This window comes from Salvelinus sp. IW2-2015, linkage group LG12, assembly GCF_002910315.2.
Source record: "Salvelinus sp. IW2-2015 linkage group LG12, ASM291031v2, whole genome shotgun sequence".
Taxonomy (NCBI): Eukaryota; Metazoa; Chordata; class Actinopteri; order Salmoniformes; family Salmonidae; genus Salvelinus; species Salvelinus sp. IW2-2015.
The window spans coordinates 10,383,081-10,400,480 of record NC_036852.1 but is presented as its reverse complement, the minus strand read 5'-3'; the positions used below and the strand labels follow the sequence as shown (position 1 = coordinate 10,400,480).

General features: G+C 40.7%; 1 protein-coding gene across 9 annotated transcripts in view; it reads right to left on the bottom strand.

Annotated features, from left to right (window-relative positions):
* LOC111971023 (muscleblind-like protein 2a) overlaps nucleotides 1–17,400 on the bottom strand; it is an 89,208-nt gene continuing 71,808 nt past the window's right edge. For 2 of the 9 annotated variants that reach the window (XM_023997824.2, XM_023997825.2), the window contains exons 6-10: nucleotides 17,170–17,223; nucleotides 16,511–16,670; nucleotides 14,427–14,462; nucleotides 12,897–12,991; nucleotides 1–4,298 (exon numbers count right to left, since the gene is read on the bottom strand). In XM_023997824.2, the coding sequence (XP_023853592.1) occupies nucleotides 4,284–4,298; nucleotides 12,897–12,991; nucleotides 14,427–14,462; nucleotides 16,511–16,670; nucleotides 17,170–17,223 (360 nt within the window). In that variant the 3' untranslated portion in view covers nucleotides 1–4,283. The remainder of the gene's footprint in view (nucleotides 4,299–12,896; nucleotides 12,992–14,426; nucleotides 14,463–16,510; nucleotides 16,671–17,169; nucleotides 17,224–17,400) is intronic. The other 7 variants (XM_023997827.2, XM_023997828.2, XM_023997829.2 and 4 more) reach the window with 4 other exon arrangements.

The following is a 17,400-nucleotide window of genomic DNA, read 5'->3' as shown; positions in this document are numbered from 1 at the left end:
TCCTTTCCATTTTTTCTTTATTTCAATAGATTTTACACTATCTTGCTGGAACCAAAACATTTGACTATAGTAACATAAAATAGCACAAACTATACGCACAAAGAAAACAGAAAAATGGTTACATCAAAACTAAAAATCCAATGAGGGTCTTGTCTTTTACTCTTTATATATATTTYTTTGCAAAGTAGATGGGATACTGCATTTCTGATGGCAAAGCAGTCTCAATTCATTACCTGGGTAATATTCAATAGTGCACACTGTAGCGAAACATTTTGCAATGTTAAACGAAAACAAGCGTTTCTTATTGGACAAGTTCAGTTAGTCCCTTCCGTTTCGGCACGTTTGCTTCCTAGTGAATACGACCCTGGCGGCAGTCCTTTTAGGGACCATTCAGCATCGCATGTTGGCCACAGCCCTCATCGTCAAGCTCTCTACAAGGACATAATAGGGCCCTGTTCCAATACTTTAACAAAAGCATCGTTCCTTCCCACTTCCTTGAAGAAATACCTAATCTGACATGGCCGGATTGGGGAAAGCTATGTGATAGAACTGTTGCTTACACCTACCAAATAGTGTTAGATCAGAAAGTAAGGAAGGGTGTGTTATTAAAGTATTCAAACGGGGCTTAGAACACAAGACTGCTTTCTGTACAGCAGTCAATCCTTTTGGCCTCACCTTTTAAAAATGCAAAAAAGTAAAAACTTCAAACAATTTAATTTATGTATATAAATAAAAATAGTTTTAAGTTTACATTTTAGCATTATATATATATATATATAAACAAAAAAGTCTGTTCAGCAGAGACCAGTTTACAGCCTTTAAAATTGTATTTTTAACAGCTCTGGAACATAAAACCTTAAGCACGATGGACTAACGACAAGGCAAAGTGTTTGGATAAGCCGTGTCTGCTCAGCTGACCCAAGTGCTTATATCTTTTTCTCTTATCATCAGTCAGTCAATGTCAACACATTTCATTTAAATAAATTACATTTCTCAGCACAATTCCATTCTCTTGGGCACAACCATGACCCCATTTGAGGACAACTTGGAATTGTGTCTCATGTGCAGACTATTTTTTGTGTTTTTCGGTATAACTAGAAACATTCAGTAGGTTATCGTTTATTAATAAAAACTTCTTTTTTTCATGCAAGATGTTCAAAGGTTATTTCTGTGATACGAACTGGTAGTGACTATTATACAGAATTACTGTATTACTGGTGTATAGTAACTTTGCCATACCTAATGACATTTTCATCGGTAATAATGAAATGTTTTATTTTACCGGAAGAAGTGCAATCCTTAACTGATGATAAACAATTTAACAAACTACATTCCTAAATACTTTTCCATTGGTGTGCATGAAACCAGTGGTCCTTTCTCAGGGKAAAAGTTGTACATCATAACTATTCAATTAATAGATCATTTGTTATAATTTCATCCTAAATATCATTGGTAACTTTGTCTATTACATGTTAAGTGTTAAAGTTACACCTTTACAGAGGCTGCTAAGGAAAATTGTCATAATCACGACAAATAAGAAATGTTGAAATCTGCTTTACAATCTAGTGATGTGTGCAGTGTTCTAGAAAAAAAAGTAAACTTAACGATTAGATAATTTACAAAAATACAGAACTTTAGTAATTGCAACTTTATGTTGCCACAGCAACAACTTAATATTGTTATGAAATACTAGTGAAAAGTACATATTTTTAAAATTATTTTTTGGGTAAAATGTCACCTATACAATTAACATTCTTATTTTCTTTTCTCTTTTTTTGTTRAACAATATAAGCAATTCTAAAGCCTTGCTCATTACTGTAATGTGATGAACTGTGTTGATGACAAGGCAAGGGASATCCAGTAGCATTCTATTGGTGGCTTTTTAAGACTCCACCCCCTTGCTCCTGATCTGCATCTCATTGGCTGACTAGAGACCAGACCTTGTAGGGACGCACAGCTCAATAAATTACATTCATTTCAAAATAGAATAGGTTACATCATTCTGACTCTTTTGACAAAACAATAAAATACGATAAATTACCCMAAAAATATCTTCGATCACCTTCCACACCAAAAATTACATTAAAACTGTAACTTTTTAGAAGAAAATCTCAGTGAAAGTGAACARAAAGAAAGAAAGAATAATTCTAAGACCAGTGCCATATTATTTTTTAACCAAAGGTGTCTCGTTGTGGATTGTCTGTGTCGATCAAGCGCCATGAAAATGTCATGATTCTGATCTTTTTTGTTGAACACACATATACACAAGGTAAATAATTGGTTGTGTAGTATCAAGAAATGTGATTGAGTCAAAATACATACGTCTCATAAAACATATTAGGTAATAACGTGGAGGTTGGTTTAAACAATGCTAGTACACTATTAACTATATCATGGCATACAATAACAGATTGTTCTGGTGACACACATACCATGATGCTTAMCATCATAAAACAAATTGAAATAAACGTGAATACATTGCTGCTACAACCATGAATATAAACTCTCAAAGTATGAGACACGTTACATACATCACACACACGTCACAATTTCCTGTATTCTCAATCACTTTTTTCCAATGTAAACTACTAAAAACCTATGGTAAGAACAAAATATTACATCATGAAATATTTATCAAACATTCTACCAAGCTATCTTGGTTAGTTTATATATTTTCTTTTCAGAAAGTTACTTTTTGTCGTGTTAAATATTTGTTTACAATAACACTAGGGTACTGCTTTAACCATGGCATCTGCATGAAAAGTGAATAGTCTTTTCTCTAAATAGGTCAACATACTTTTGGGAACTTTGCTTGAACCATCCTTTTGTATATTCTTGTTTTTTCTTTGACAAAGTATGTTTCTCCAGATGCTTGTTGTTTTAAAGTTAAAGGATTTTTAGGCACTTCTACAGTTTTTCTCAAATAGAAACAGGATTCTCGGTGATAGCAGGGTGACGACTGACAGTCACAGATAGCCCTCCAGTCAAAAACTTCAAGTCATCTCACGACGATGACTAGCATCTTCGAATGCACCTTTTTTTTGTTGAGTCGTAGCACTTGTTTCACCCCTAGCCGATCTCACCCTTATCCCTCCTTCTAGCCCCACCCCTAACTCCCCCAAAGGCCTTGTCCCTGTGGTCTTGACTTTGGGGCCGCTGGTGGACTTAGTCTGTCTGTTCCAGTCTGCTGGCAGATGTCCATGGCTTGGCCCATCAGGCTGAGGCTCCCTCCCGCCACATGCTTTCAGCCACCCGCAAGCTTTCGTTAAGCCCTTGGCACACAAACCGGAGCCATATAGGCTAGTAGCACTCCCTGATGCCAGTATAACTCTCCCCAACACCGACCCATCTGAGGCTCCCACCCAACCAACCACATACACAAATACACCCACAAGCCAATGTCAGCACCCATCCAAAAGTAAAACTGAAAATTTAACAAAGGAGAAGAAATTGAAATTCTAGGTTATTTTATCCCCCAGACGTGCACAAAAACGAGGCCCGACTGCACGTTTTGGCCACGAAGCTGTTCCACGTCTGTTTYCTTGCAGATCGCTTCTGTCCGTCAATCTGTCAGTCGCGATGACATTCGTTTGGCAAGCCGTTGGTTTTCCAGAGATTAAATGTTGGCAAGTGGTTCATATGGAGCGCATACCACACCGTTTTAAAGGGGTGATGGGGGAGCACGTTCAAATCATCATTAAGAGGACAGTCATTGAGTAAACATAAGCATATAGTCTGCCCTAACATTTGTCTTTTWAAAAATAATTAAAACAAACAAAAAGTAAAACAATCCCTTCTAGCTTGGTCTGGAGCGCCAGTTGCAACCAGGGGCTTCTCTGTGACTCTCCTGTTTAAAACAATTAAGCACTTTTGACAATAAGCACTAGTTCTCTTATAGTGCAAATAAGGTGTTTTCAAAGGGTGAACATTTGTGCAGATCGAGGTTCCGTTTTGAAAACAAAATATAAAAGACCCATATTACTTTAACAGAGAAAACAATAGTTAAAATGAACTCATCACCATCTCTCCACTAAGTGTATGTAGTTCAGTACATATAATTTTTTTGTCATAATTTTCATGGCAATAGTTTCCTAGCAATACATATACATATTTTTGTTGTGTGTATCTTCTTACACCAGCACTCAAGTCTTATGGTTAATTGGTAGTATTACACTCTTAGCATGCAGGTTGCTGTAGTGGAAGGGGAAGGTAGTATGTACAGAAGAAGGGCTGTTTTGGGCTTTGTAGGGCAGCTTCTTGACACTCCATTTCCATCCTGACAGTTACTTCAGGATAATCTGCGGGAGAGGTGAAGAAAAAGAAAAATGGAAAACAAAAACATCAGTTCATTGTCTAAACCTTTTCAAATGATTGGCTCCATCTCATTTAATCTTTCCGTGATTCCTCACATCTGATCCCCTCACCTTCTTCTCAACCATATTGGAGGAGAAGATCCAAGTTCCCTCTGACCTTCTCCAATGCCTTTTGAGAAAGAGGCGAGAAGAGAGGATGCAAGGAATCCAGGAAAGATTGCACAAGAGCCAGATTGTCGTTGTAGGGTGGCTAAAAAAAACAATCCCTAACATACACTAGATGACAAAGTATGTGGACACCTGCTAGTCGAGCATCTCATTCCAAAACATGGGCATTAATATGGAGTTGGTCCCTCTCCCTTTGACGTCAGGTACGGCGTGCAGTCCAGTCAAGTTCTTCCACACCGATCTTGACAAACCATTTCTGTATGGACCTCACTTTGTGCACAGGGGCATTGTCATGCTGAAACAGGAAAGGGCCTTTCCCAAACTGTCACCACAAAGTTGGAAGCACAGAATCGTCTAGAATGTCATTGTATGCTGTAGCGTTAAGATCTCCCTTCACTAGAACTAAGGGGCCCGAACCATGAAAAACTGCCCCAGACCATTATTCCTCCTCCACCAAAACTTACAGTTGGCACTATGCATTCGGAAGGTAGCATTCTCCAGGCATCCACCAAACCCAGATTTTTCCGTCAGACTACCAGATGGTGAAGCGTGATTCATTACTCCAGAGAACGCGTTTCCACTTCTCCACAGTCCAATGGCGGCGAGCGTTACACCACTCCAGCTGACACTTGGCATTGTGCATGGTGATCTTAGGCATGTGTGCGGCTGCTCGGCCATGGAAACCCATTTCATGAAGCTCCAGACTAACAGTTATTGTGCTGACATTGCTTCCAGAGGCAGTTTGGAACTTGGTAGTGACGGTTGGAACCGAGGAGAGACGATTTTTACAAGCTACACGCTTGAGCACTCGGCAATGCCGTTCTGTGAGCTTGTGAAGCCAACCACTTCACGGCGGAGCCGTTGCTGCTCCAAGACGTTCCACTTCACAATAACAGCACTTACAATTGATCGGGGCAACTCTAGCAGGGCAGAAATTTGACAAACTGACTTGTTGGAAAGGTGGCATCCTATGAAAGTCACTGAGCTCTTCAGTAAGGCCATTCTAATGCCAATGTTTGTCTKTGGAGATTACATTGCTATGTGCTCGATGTTATACAGTTGTCAGCAACGGGTGTGGCGGAAGTAGCCAAATCCACTAATTTGAAGTGGTGTGCACATACTTTTGTATATATAGTGTATGTGTATGCAATGTAGATCCTGCAAGCTCATAATAAGGCATTTGAATGACGAGTGGAGTCATTTGACTTATGAGCAAAAAAAATTATAAAACAAAACAAAAAGCTGAATGTTATATTGATGTTGTGTGATGTCCCGTTGGCTCCTAGTCGCTTACCGCTGGTTACCCAGACAGAGGCCCTCTCCAAACCCCTTGCCTCYACCCCCCTAGGCACTTCCGTAGATCCAAGAATACTAGATGGGTGTAAGTAATAGAGAAAAAGGTTGAGCTACAATCTATCCAATTCTTAAAAATATACAAAATAGATCAATTGTTTAGGTGGTAGGGTCTAKGGGTCGTTTTTGTACAGGACCACAGAGAGCAAATCATTGGCTTATCATGGCGGTGAAAGGCSTCAGTTAGAAAGCAGACAGACAGTAGATGAGCTGGCGGATGCATAGAGGACCACCATGATGCGCTGTACCAGCTACGGCATTGAAATAACGGCATTTCCCTTTTAGTCATGATGGACAGAAAAAAGGAAATGACAGGTCAGGGGTGGATGCCTGGCCCACCATAAAAGAAAAGCCAACACCAGATGATGTTGTGTGTGACACTTGATTGTTTTTTGTGCCTATGATGGCACTTTACAGAAATCCTTATTACAGACAGCAGCCCCAAAGGGGATATTGTACAATCATCCTGCAAATATGTGAACCAATGTCTACGCTAATTACTTTTTCTAACCAATGTGACAAAACCCACAACTGTATCTTGGTGGATTTCCCAATTCAGCCAGAAGAGGGAGCCCCCACATACGTGGCAGGGCAGTGAGAGGTTTGACCTGCAGGTACTTATGATCAAGACTACTGTCTGTGGGGCTAACGCCAATTAGTCGACATGTCGATTGTTTGGTAGTTAGGCTGTTGGTCGACCAAGATTGTTTTAGTCGAGCAGTAACAAATTATATATATATATATATATACACACACACACACACATACACATTTGTGCCCCCTCTGAACTATTCCATTGTGGAGGCCTAGACTTTAAAACAATTTATGCTTGATCCAAAAATGTGGTCGRAGGCTTCATATGGAGGGTGTGACGCAACTGCGGAGCCTCCAGATGCATCCACAGGCCAAACTGAGCTCTGCGTCGCATCGCCATGCGCCTCCCAAATTTTGTAACAATGCGGAGGGCTCTGCATAGCTCCGCATTGACATGATTGGTTGATGGTAGGTGGGGGCGGTACATCCTGCAGAAAACAAAACTCACTTCCTTGACAACAGCTCTGCACTGCTCCGTGAAGTGCAAGAAGTATGAATGCCCTGACTTCTGCTGAGGCTGTATCAACGTAAATGCTGCATCAACGTAAATGCTGCATGGCCAAGGCCAATGCAGATGTCGGATTGACCATGCGCCCAGATGCACAATGCACTTCTCTCTCCAGAATGCGCACTCTCCCGCCAATTTGTGCACATTCATTATTTCATAACTTGATTGTGTGAATTGTTTCCATTTGATTATTAGTGTATAACAATTCTCCATTACATACAGTACCAGTCAAAAAGTTTGGATACACCTACTAATTCAAGGGCTAATACCTACTAATATTTTTTGTATTTTCTACATTGTAGAATAATAGTGAAGACAAACTATGAAATAACATATGGAATCATGTAGTAACGCAAAAAAGTGTTTAACAAACCAAAATATATTTTATATTTGAGATTCTTCAAAGTAGCCACCCTTTGCTTTGATTAMAGCTTTGCACACTATTGGCATTCTCTCAACCAGGTTCATGAGGTAGTCACCTGGAATGCATTTCAATTAGCAGGTGTGCCTTGTTAAGTCAATTTGTGGAATGTCTTTCCTTCTTAATGCGTTTGAGCCAATCAGTTGTTTTGTGACAAGGTAKGGGTGGGTATACAGAAGATATCTCTATTTGGTAAAAGACCAAGTCCATATTATGGCAAAAACAGCTCAAATAAGCAAAGAGAAACAACAGTCCATCATAGCGCTTGAAGGTCAATCAATGCGGAAAATTTCAAGATCTTTGAAAGTTTCTTCAAGCGCTATGATGAAACTGGCTCCCATGAGGACCKCCAAAGGAAAGGAAGACTCAGAGTTACCTCTGCTGCAGAGGACAAGTTCATTAAAAGTTACCAGCCTCAGAAATTGCAGCCCAAATAAATGCTTTACAGAATTCAAGTAACAGACACATCTCAACATCAACTGTTCAGAGGATACCGTGAATCAGGCCTTCATGGTGAAATTGCTGCAAAGAAACCACTACTAAAGGACACCAATAAGAAGAAATGACTTGCTTTGGCCAAGAAACTTGAGGAATGGACATTAGACTAGTAGAAATCTGTCCTTTGGTCTGATGAGTCCAAATTTGAGATTTTTGGTTCCAACCGCCGTGTCTTTGTGAAACGTAGAGTAGGTGAATGGATGATTTTTGCATGTATGGTTCCCACCGTGAAGCTCGGAGGAAGATGTGTGATGGTATGCAGGTGCTTTGCTGGTGACACTGACTGTGGTTTACTTCTGCATCGATACGCCATCCCATCTGGTTTGGGCTTAGTGGGACTATCATTTGTTTTTCAATAGGACAATGACCCAACACACCTCTAGGCTGTGTAAGGGCTATTCTACCAAGAAGGAGAGTGATGGAGTGCTGCATCAGATGACCTGGCCTCCACAATCACCCGACCTCAACCCAATTGAGCTGGTTTGAGATGAGTTGGCCCGCAGAGTGAAGGAAAAGCAGTCAACAAGTGCTCAGCATATGTGGGAACTCCTTCAAGACTGTTGGAAAAGCTTTCCAGGTGAAGCTGGTTGAGAGAATGCCAAGAGCGTGCAAAGCTTTGATATGTTTAACACTTTTTTTGGTTGCTACATGATTCCATATGTGTTATATAGTTTTGATAAATGTAGAAAATAGTACAAATAAAGAAAAGCCCTTGCATGAGTAGGTGTGTCCAAACTTTTGGCTGGTACTGTATATCACCAGTAGTACATTTACCGTTAATTCTTATCATTTCTTATCTACAAAGTTTGTTACTTTGGTTATGGTAATTTCTGTTAATGCATTCAATATCATTATTCCAGTCTTTCCGTTTTCATTGTCAGAGTGGACACAGAGTGCACAACCTATGCTACACTTGTAAGAAACATGTTTAGGTTTATTTGATTCCATTTACCAGTCTTTTTTTCAATCAAATTATTGTCTTTTGTTTGGACCGCTCCTGTCAACGTTGAGTAAGGACGCGCACACATAGAAGTAGGCCTATAGGACAGCTGGCCTGCATGCAAATGTAGGCATATACATGTGCCCATTTGGGGATCTGATAGTATTTCTGATTGGCTTAACGCACCACCACTAATGACCTGTGGAGCTTCTCAAAGTAATGTGTTCTTCAGCTCAAACAGCAAGCAAACAAAGTCTGTTTTTACATCCATTGAGAATTACAATAGTTCCTCAATGCATTTKAAAAATCTTCCCTGCTCTCTCCCTTTCGATTATCACCCAGCGTGAAARGGAAAAATTGCATGCTCTGATTCAGTGGAAACGTCATAAAATAGGTCTACCTGATTACTGCTTATCAGTGCTGGAGTTGGACTGAAATAAGTTCCAGGTACTCATTTTGTGTGCTGGTACTGTTTATATTTAGGAGCTCCACAATACCTTTTAGCTAATATTCTATAAGAGGAACAGGACCTCTAGCAGTAGAACATTWGAGGTGTCGGTACTCAGCTCCGGTGAGCTCCTGCCCAAGTCAAGCACTGCTTCTTATCCCTTGCGCAAATAGCCTACAGCTGTGTCTGTCCCGAGCTCACTGGCGTGGGAAACTGAGGGCCCAGAATATTTTATACAGTTAGCTAGCGCCAGCTTCAGCTGGACCCAAGTTAATAGTTGCTACAATGTTTCAAGTTAGTTGCAGTTAGGCCATGTGTAGCCAATGTGATTCATAGGATATTTATTTTGATCAGGATATTTTCTACCTGCAGGCTGCAATAGTTTTATTTGTTGGCTTTATGTAGGCTATTTTTACATAGTTGGAAATGGCAATATAAGTTACTTTTTAGGTTTGAATCATTTTCAATTAGATTGAATTTTGATTAACCACATGACTTTGACAGTGACTGTTTCAMGAAAATGTGCATATGAATGATTTTCTTTTGTCGGGGACAGCCCTAATTGTCTGTATTTCAAGATGACCTTTAAAAGCTAAAAACAGACTACGTCAATGAACGGTTAAAAGCATCGGGTAGCATATTAAATCGCTACATGTAACAGACTACGTCAATGAACGGTTAAAAGCATCGGGTAGCATATTAAATCGCTACATGTTGAATCAGCACCGTTCGTCGACACCCAGCAGGCCAATATCAGTTACGGTGTGTTCTGTCCTTTAAAAGGTCCAATGCAGCCGTTTTAATCTCAATATCAAATMATTTCTGGGTAACAATTAAGTACCTTACTGTGATTGTTAATAAAATAAAATAAATAGCACAGAGCAGTCTTGGAGAGGTCTGAGTGGGGATGGGAAAACAAATTAGCTGTTAATGGCAGAGAGGTTTGGAACTCTCTTCCTTATTGGTCTATTAACATCTACTGCTAGGTGAGRTTACCTGGCAGGCCAAAACTCCATCCCACCAAAACATGCTGAAATTTCAGCTAAAAGAGCATTATCATCATCTTCGCAATTTCMCAGTATTATTCCAACCTCATAGTGTGGAAATATATAGAAAACACAGGAAAATCACATTGACTGCACTGGGCCTTAAAAAGAGGGTCCACTTYACCTATGTCAAACACGCTACGCAGTTCCAAAACAAACTATWAAAAATCTTACTGTGAAAACACAATGTATATTATAGGGAATAGGGTGTCATTTGGAACGCCCTATGGAGATGGGTGTGTGTTTCTAAGGTACCGTAATCATTAAAAATCCTTAAGGGCAAAGTCATATTTCTCCCTGGTTATGGTCCAAAAACAGAACAATATCAAGGAAATTGCTAGTCATGAATGATAAATAGCAAGTAGGACTGCTTATTGAGTTTTGAGGAAAAGGGTGGAGAGACCTATCCGTAATAGTAGACCTACAATAATAAAACATCATAGGCAGCAATAATAAGTCATGTGCCAGTAATAATATTAGCGTGGTTGGTCATACAGACTAGATGCTGGGAGGAGAATCAGTATAGAGAGAATATTTTTTAGAATATCAATTGAAATTCTAGAGTCTTAATTAAAGGCATCTAACATGTTAAAGTTTCAGTGCCTTCAGAAAGTATTCACACCCCTGAACATTTTCCACATTTTGTTATCACAGCCTAAATTAAAAATKTATTAAATTGCGATTTTTGGTCACTGGCCTACACACAATACCCTCTGTCAATGTGGAATTGTGTTTTTCTGTATTTTTTTCAAATAAAAAATGAAAAGCTGAAATGTCTTGAGTCAATAAGTATTCAACCCCTTTGTTATGGCATGCCTACATAAGTTCAGGAGTAAAACATGTGTCTAACAAGTCACATAATAAGTTGCACTCTGTGTGCAATAATAGTGTTTAATAATGACTTCCTCATCTCTGCTTCAGTCCTTGAGTGGCCCGCCAAAGCCCAGACTTGAAGATTGCTGTTCAACGTCACTCCCCAACTAACTTAAGAGACCTTGAAAAAAATCTGCACAGAAGAATGGGAGAAAAAMCCCAAATCCAGATGTGCATAATTGGTACATACCCAAAAGATGACTCAAAGCTGTAATCGCCGCCAAAGGTGCTTCTACAAAGTACTGACGCAGGGGTGTGAATACTTATGTAAAGGAGATATCTGTATTACATTTTCAAAAAGATTGCAAAAAAAATAAAAAATAAATCATCCATTTTGAATTCAGGCTRTAACAACAAAATGTGGAATAAGTCAAGGGGTATGAAAACTTTCTGAAGGCACTGTATGATGTGTAAGAGTACATTTCTGGTTCATTTTTCTGACCAAATAAAGCCTGGGATTGAATATATAATGATGTGAAACCAACAGAAAACCAACYATCACTTTCTACACTGAGAATCTCTCAATATAAACCAATTTGAGGGAACAGAGTGAAATAATGAAGATTCACCRGCAACCGGAAGTCTTGATGATCATGGATCGACGTCATCCGTCCAATACATTTCTGGGAAAGCTCACTGACCACTGAGATGTAAATCAAATCTCATCAAGCCTGTAACGTGGCCACCGYTCAAGGCCTTGCTAAGTGGGGTTAATGGGAGACTGATTGTTTGCTGCGGGCACTCCACCTGGCAGTGCACTGTAATTGTCAGGTTTAAACGGGGTTGTGTGTGTGTGTGCACGTCACCCGACTTACGCACCCAACTGCAACTTCCCGGCCCCTGCTGACACAGAGCCATGTGTCTAGCTAGTACCTGTGCTTATCTGGAGCCATTTTAGGCCTTTCCGGAGGCATCGTCCTGTCTCCTGTAACACTAATATAGCAGAGATGGCCACCCTGGATCGACAGTTTCCTCAAGGCTTTTGTCCTCACCCATCACCGCCAAGCCGAAGAGGTAGTCAGAGAGTGAAGCTGCGTTTGCTGACAGGAGCCAACATGGTGGATGGAGATGGAGTGGCTAGGCTTTTTTTTTGGTGGAAAAAAAGTGTATGTGCGTGCGTGTGTCATGAAACATACAGATGATGTTTCTAACGCMGGTGAAGAGGGAAACTTGACATCAAAGTAAAGTGGATGAAAAACAACATGCATGCAAAACAAAAACTAGGATCTAATGCAACACAAGACAACTATTACTTGCAAATGTGAGAGCTCTGAATAAGTGCTTCACTGGGTCATTGTGTGACACGCCCAATAAATGACTAAACATATACTTGTACAAAACAACAGTGCAGCAGTCCTCTGAAATAAAAGCCAACACATTCTGACACCTGTGGCAGACATTGAAATATACCACAGTAGCAGACTAGACTAGAGCATGAATGAGTTTCCCTGTTGGGACAATAAAGTTTAAATTKAATTGAAGGATGTTGAGGTTGGGCTCAGCCATAGAGTTGGATAGAGGGCACACTTGGACCAAAGCCGGTTTTAACATAGGCAGCACCATTGAGGGCTTTCGCCATTTTGAAGTAGTCAACTCTTCTGCAGTCATAGAAGTAAAATAAGAAATTGACTACTTTAATTKAAATGATAGTAGATCAGCTCTATGGACTACGGTCTTCAAGCACTTATTTAGAGCTCTGGGACTGTATGAAAGAAAGCTTTAAAATGAGCAAACCTGATTGGCTGGCGCTGCTGCTGCGTAGGGGACACTTGTGGCAGGAGTTGTTGTTGCAGAGATAGTAGCAGGCGTAGCACTGTACATCATGGGTACTTTTTCAGGAAGGGGGGGACCATGGAAGCAATGAACAGGTAGGCAGTGGAGGCAGTGTGGYAACCATGGCAACGAGTGTTGATTGTTTGGTTGTTGTTGTTGTTTTTGGGCATGACGCATATTACAGAGAGGGGCGAGCCATCGTTAGGTTAGCCCAGCGGAAGGCGTGCACATCACAATGCAAAAGCGAGAGGAAGCATGGGGGAGAAAAAAATGAGAGAGAAAAACCTGAATTACAATCAAGGAAATTTGGCCCGACAATCAGTTGTTCCCAGAGGACTGAGTGAGATATGATGAGTGGTATTATAAGATTGAGATTAACTAGAAAACAATTAGAGCCCCATCAAGATYGAGAGCTTTTCTACCAATTGTGTTCACCCTCTTTCTATTTGTCTCTGGGATCAACACAGCACAGTAAACAATATCTACTTTTCAACAAACAATTCATTTGGAATGCATTTTTTTATATATACTAATAATGTTAAGAATAACACTTCACATTTCATAATTAGGTTATAAGACAGTAAGTAGCTAAGTAACAATCATCTCTTACCGGGGAGTTCAAATTGACATGTAGGACTTTGCAGCACTTTGTGGCGCTTTTCAGTAAAAACAATCAATCATGCACTTTAGCCCAATGTTCTACAACCGTGCCTCTCACTGTGTCACAACATCCATGAACTTTGTGTCACCTGTAAGCGCTTACATATCCCGACCTGTTCCCGCTCTCCCCCCAATTTAAAGAGGCTCCATGGTGAAGATTCCCCTAGGTACAGATCTAGGATCAGCTTCTCCTCCCCCAATCCTAACCTTAAACATTAGTGGGGACCCAAGATCAAAGTCTAGGGGTAAATTCACCCTAAACCTTTAAAAGAATATGTGAGAGAATTAAAAAGGGAAAGGAAGGAACCTACCAAGGCTGCTAGCAGGAGTCATGCACAAGACTGACCCTGTGTGATCATGCAGTGGAAGAGAGTGAACAGAGNTATATACTAATAATGTTAAGAATAACACTTCACATTTCATAATTAGGTTATAAGACAGTAAGTAGCTAAGTAACAATCATCTCTTACCGGGGAGTTCAAATTGACATGTAGGACTTTGCAGCACTTTGTGGCGCTTTTCAGTAAAAACAATCAATCATGCACTTTAGCCCAATGTTCTACAACCGTGCCTCTCACTGTGTCACAACATCCATGAACTTTGTGTCACCTGTAAGCGCTTACATATCCCGACCTGTTCCCGCTCTCCCCCCAATTTAAAGAGGCTCCATGGTGAAGATTCCCCTAGGTACAGATCTAGGATCAGCTTCTCCTCCCCCAATCCTAACCTTAAACATTAGTGGGGACCCAAGATCAAAGTCTAGGGGTAAATTCACCCTAAACCTTTAAAAGAATATGTGAGAGAATTAAAAAGGGAAAGGAAGGAACCTACCAAGGCTGCTAGCAGGAGTCATGCACAAGACTGACCCTGTGTGATCATGCAGTGGAAGAGAGTGAACAGAGGGTTAATAAGGGAAGGAGAAAAACATGTTAGAGAAGAAAGACAGAGATTTTGGTGGTAGCCTGGTCCCAAATCGGTTTGTACTCTATGGCATGCCATTGACCATAGGAGCCGGCAAGAGAGCACAAACAGATCTGGGACCAGGCTAAAGATTTTGGTAGCTAGCTATATAAACAACATGCCTTTTAAACAAATTTCACAAGCCTGCAATTGGTATAACTGGACTGTGCAGTTTGACTCCATTTGTAGTCTTATGYTACACATCTAGGCTGTATCACATCCGGCCGTGATTGGGCGGCGCACAATTGGCCCAGCGTCGTACAGGTTTGGCCGTCATTGTAAATAAGAATTTGTTCTTAACTGACTTGCCTAGTTAAATAAAGGTCAAAAAATATATATATATGTCTGGTCTGTAAATAAATCAATCATGAAAAAATATGTTCTGGAGGGGGTGGGAAGGTAAGGTCACACATACTACAAATGAAACYTTTTCAGTGTCAGAGGTTAATTAGCCTCAGATTGCAGATGTGTGTGCCATCTTGCCAACTCCTATGGTCTCTGTCACAGCAGACACATGGTGTGACAATGGCAATAGGAGCTGGCAAGACAGCACACACATTTCTGGGATCAGGCTAGTGAAGGTTAAGGGCTGGATGCTTGGACCATGCAGTGAGAACGAATCAGACCTGAGTTCAAATAGTATGTCTTCTTTCAAATGACTTTATGCGTTGGATCTGGASTGCCAGATGGGCAGGGTTTGCACTTTTGGTTCAATAAAGCACAGCTAGAGTTTTCATAGAGAAACCGATATTAATTGAACTCATGTGTGGTGTGTACACAGCATTCTGAACAAGCTTCCTACACTAGGAAAGGAGAGGAAGGGTGTAAAAGCCATGGAGGATAATAACACTTTAACCATATCTATATGTACATACTACCTCAATCAGCCTGAATAACCGGTGTCTGTATGTAGCCTCCCTACTTTTATAGCCTCGCTACTGTATATAGCCTCACTACTGTATATAGCCTCGCTACTGTTTTTCACTGTCTTTTTACTGTTGTTTTTATTTCTTTACTTACCTATTGTTCACTTAATACCCTTTTTGCACTGTTGTTTAGAGTCTGTAAATAAGCATTTCACTGTAAGTTCTACCTGTTGTATTCGGCGCACGTGACAAATAAACTTTGATTTGAACACTAAAGAAAGGAGTAGGTAGGGACGGATAGGGGGTTAGGGAAGGTAGTCTCATCCACAAGAGGCTTAAAGGGATTGTTTGGGATTTTGGCAATGAACACCTGTATCTACTTCTCCAGAGTCAGATGAACTCGTGGATGCCATGTGTATGTCTCTGCGTCCACTACGAAGGAAGTTAGAGGTAGTTTTGCGAGCCAATTGCAACTGGCATTAGCGCAAAGACTGGAAGTCTGCCGTTTTATAAGTAGGCCTTAAAATGCAAGGTGTACTTAATATAATCATACAGCAATATATCCCATCATCAGCCACAAAAGACCGCTTTTACCGCTGTGATCAAAGGATATCCATGCCTTTACCTTGTCCTGGCACCTGGCTGCAATTACACATTTATATGAGAAGCGAGCATACCGTGGCTGCATTCCGAATGGCATCCTATCACCTATATAGTGCACTGCACTATTTTGAACAGGGCCCATATCAACTTGATTTCCACTTGAGGAAAAGCGCTTGATCACTCTGTTCGTTTAAAGAGAGACTGGCCTCAAACTTTTGGAGAAGAAATGGGGAATATCTTATTTCCTCACAAGCTCACCTGGTGAAACCTTTTAAGGGTTATATACTTGAATTTTGCCCTTTGATGCTTTTATGGGGAAACGGAAAGTTGGGGAAGCTCTATCCAGTGTGTGTCTACATGCTACATGGGTGTGCATCTGTGTACAAGAGTGTGTACAAACGTGTGTGTGTGTACATAAATGTGTATAGATGTGTGTGTGTGTGTGTGTGTGTCTGAACATGTGTTGCGGGCGGGTGTACCCCCTACCTGTGGGAAAGCCACAGAAAGCCGTCTGCTGCTGCAGCTGTGCGTTGGCCAAGGCCTGCTGGTAGTGCAACATACTGGGGTGAAAGAGCGAGCTGGCCCCGTTGCTCTTCTCAAGTGCTGGTCTCTTTGGTAGGGGCTGCAGGCAGCCGTGGGGGAAAGCCTGTACGGGAGGGACGAGGAGACGTTAGATACAACGAGGCGGAGGCCTCAAAAATGACTACATTCACATGACTATTCTCTATACTATAACACGAGAAACCACACTGCTGCTCGGGGTCTTTTGTGGCTACTAGCTACAAAACAGCACAAAGTTACGACAGAGAAGTCACAATGGCAACTTAGGTTTAAATAACCACATGGGACAATGAAGGAACTACACACGATATCTAGCAAGGCAATTATAAAACAATGATTTACAGTACAGTAACAAACAAATTGATACTTGGGAATTAACATTCTCATTGTTGTTATACGATCAATCAATGTAAAGCATACTAAAAGAATAACTACAAGAATCATATTGGTGGATATTAATTGCATAATACAAATACAAATACTTGGGCATTTAAAACAGCAAAAAGCCAAATTAAAATTATTGTGAGTTGCTACAGTACATTAAAGAAGCTACATGCAAAGCAAAAGGTGAAAGGTCAAAGTACCAGTTCTACAGTTGCCTCGAGGGGTCGCTTCATTGCTTTGGCAGTCGACTGAGTCTTTAAATAGCAGGCAGCGAGCACATGATGGCAGTGGGCCAATGGGAGTCAAGCGTATTAACATACAGGTAACAGCAAGCAGAGGTGCGTCATGGGGGACAGCATTGCATTGTGGATAGGTGAGAAGGAAAAACAAAACAAAATAATCTGAATGCAGTATACCACGTACGAAACAAT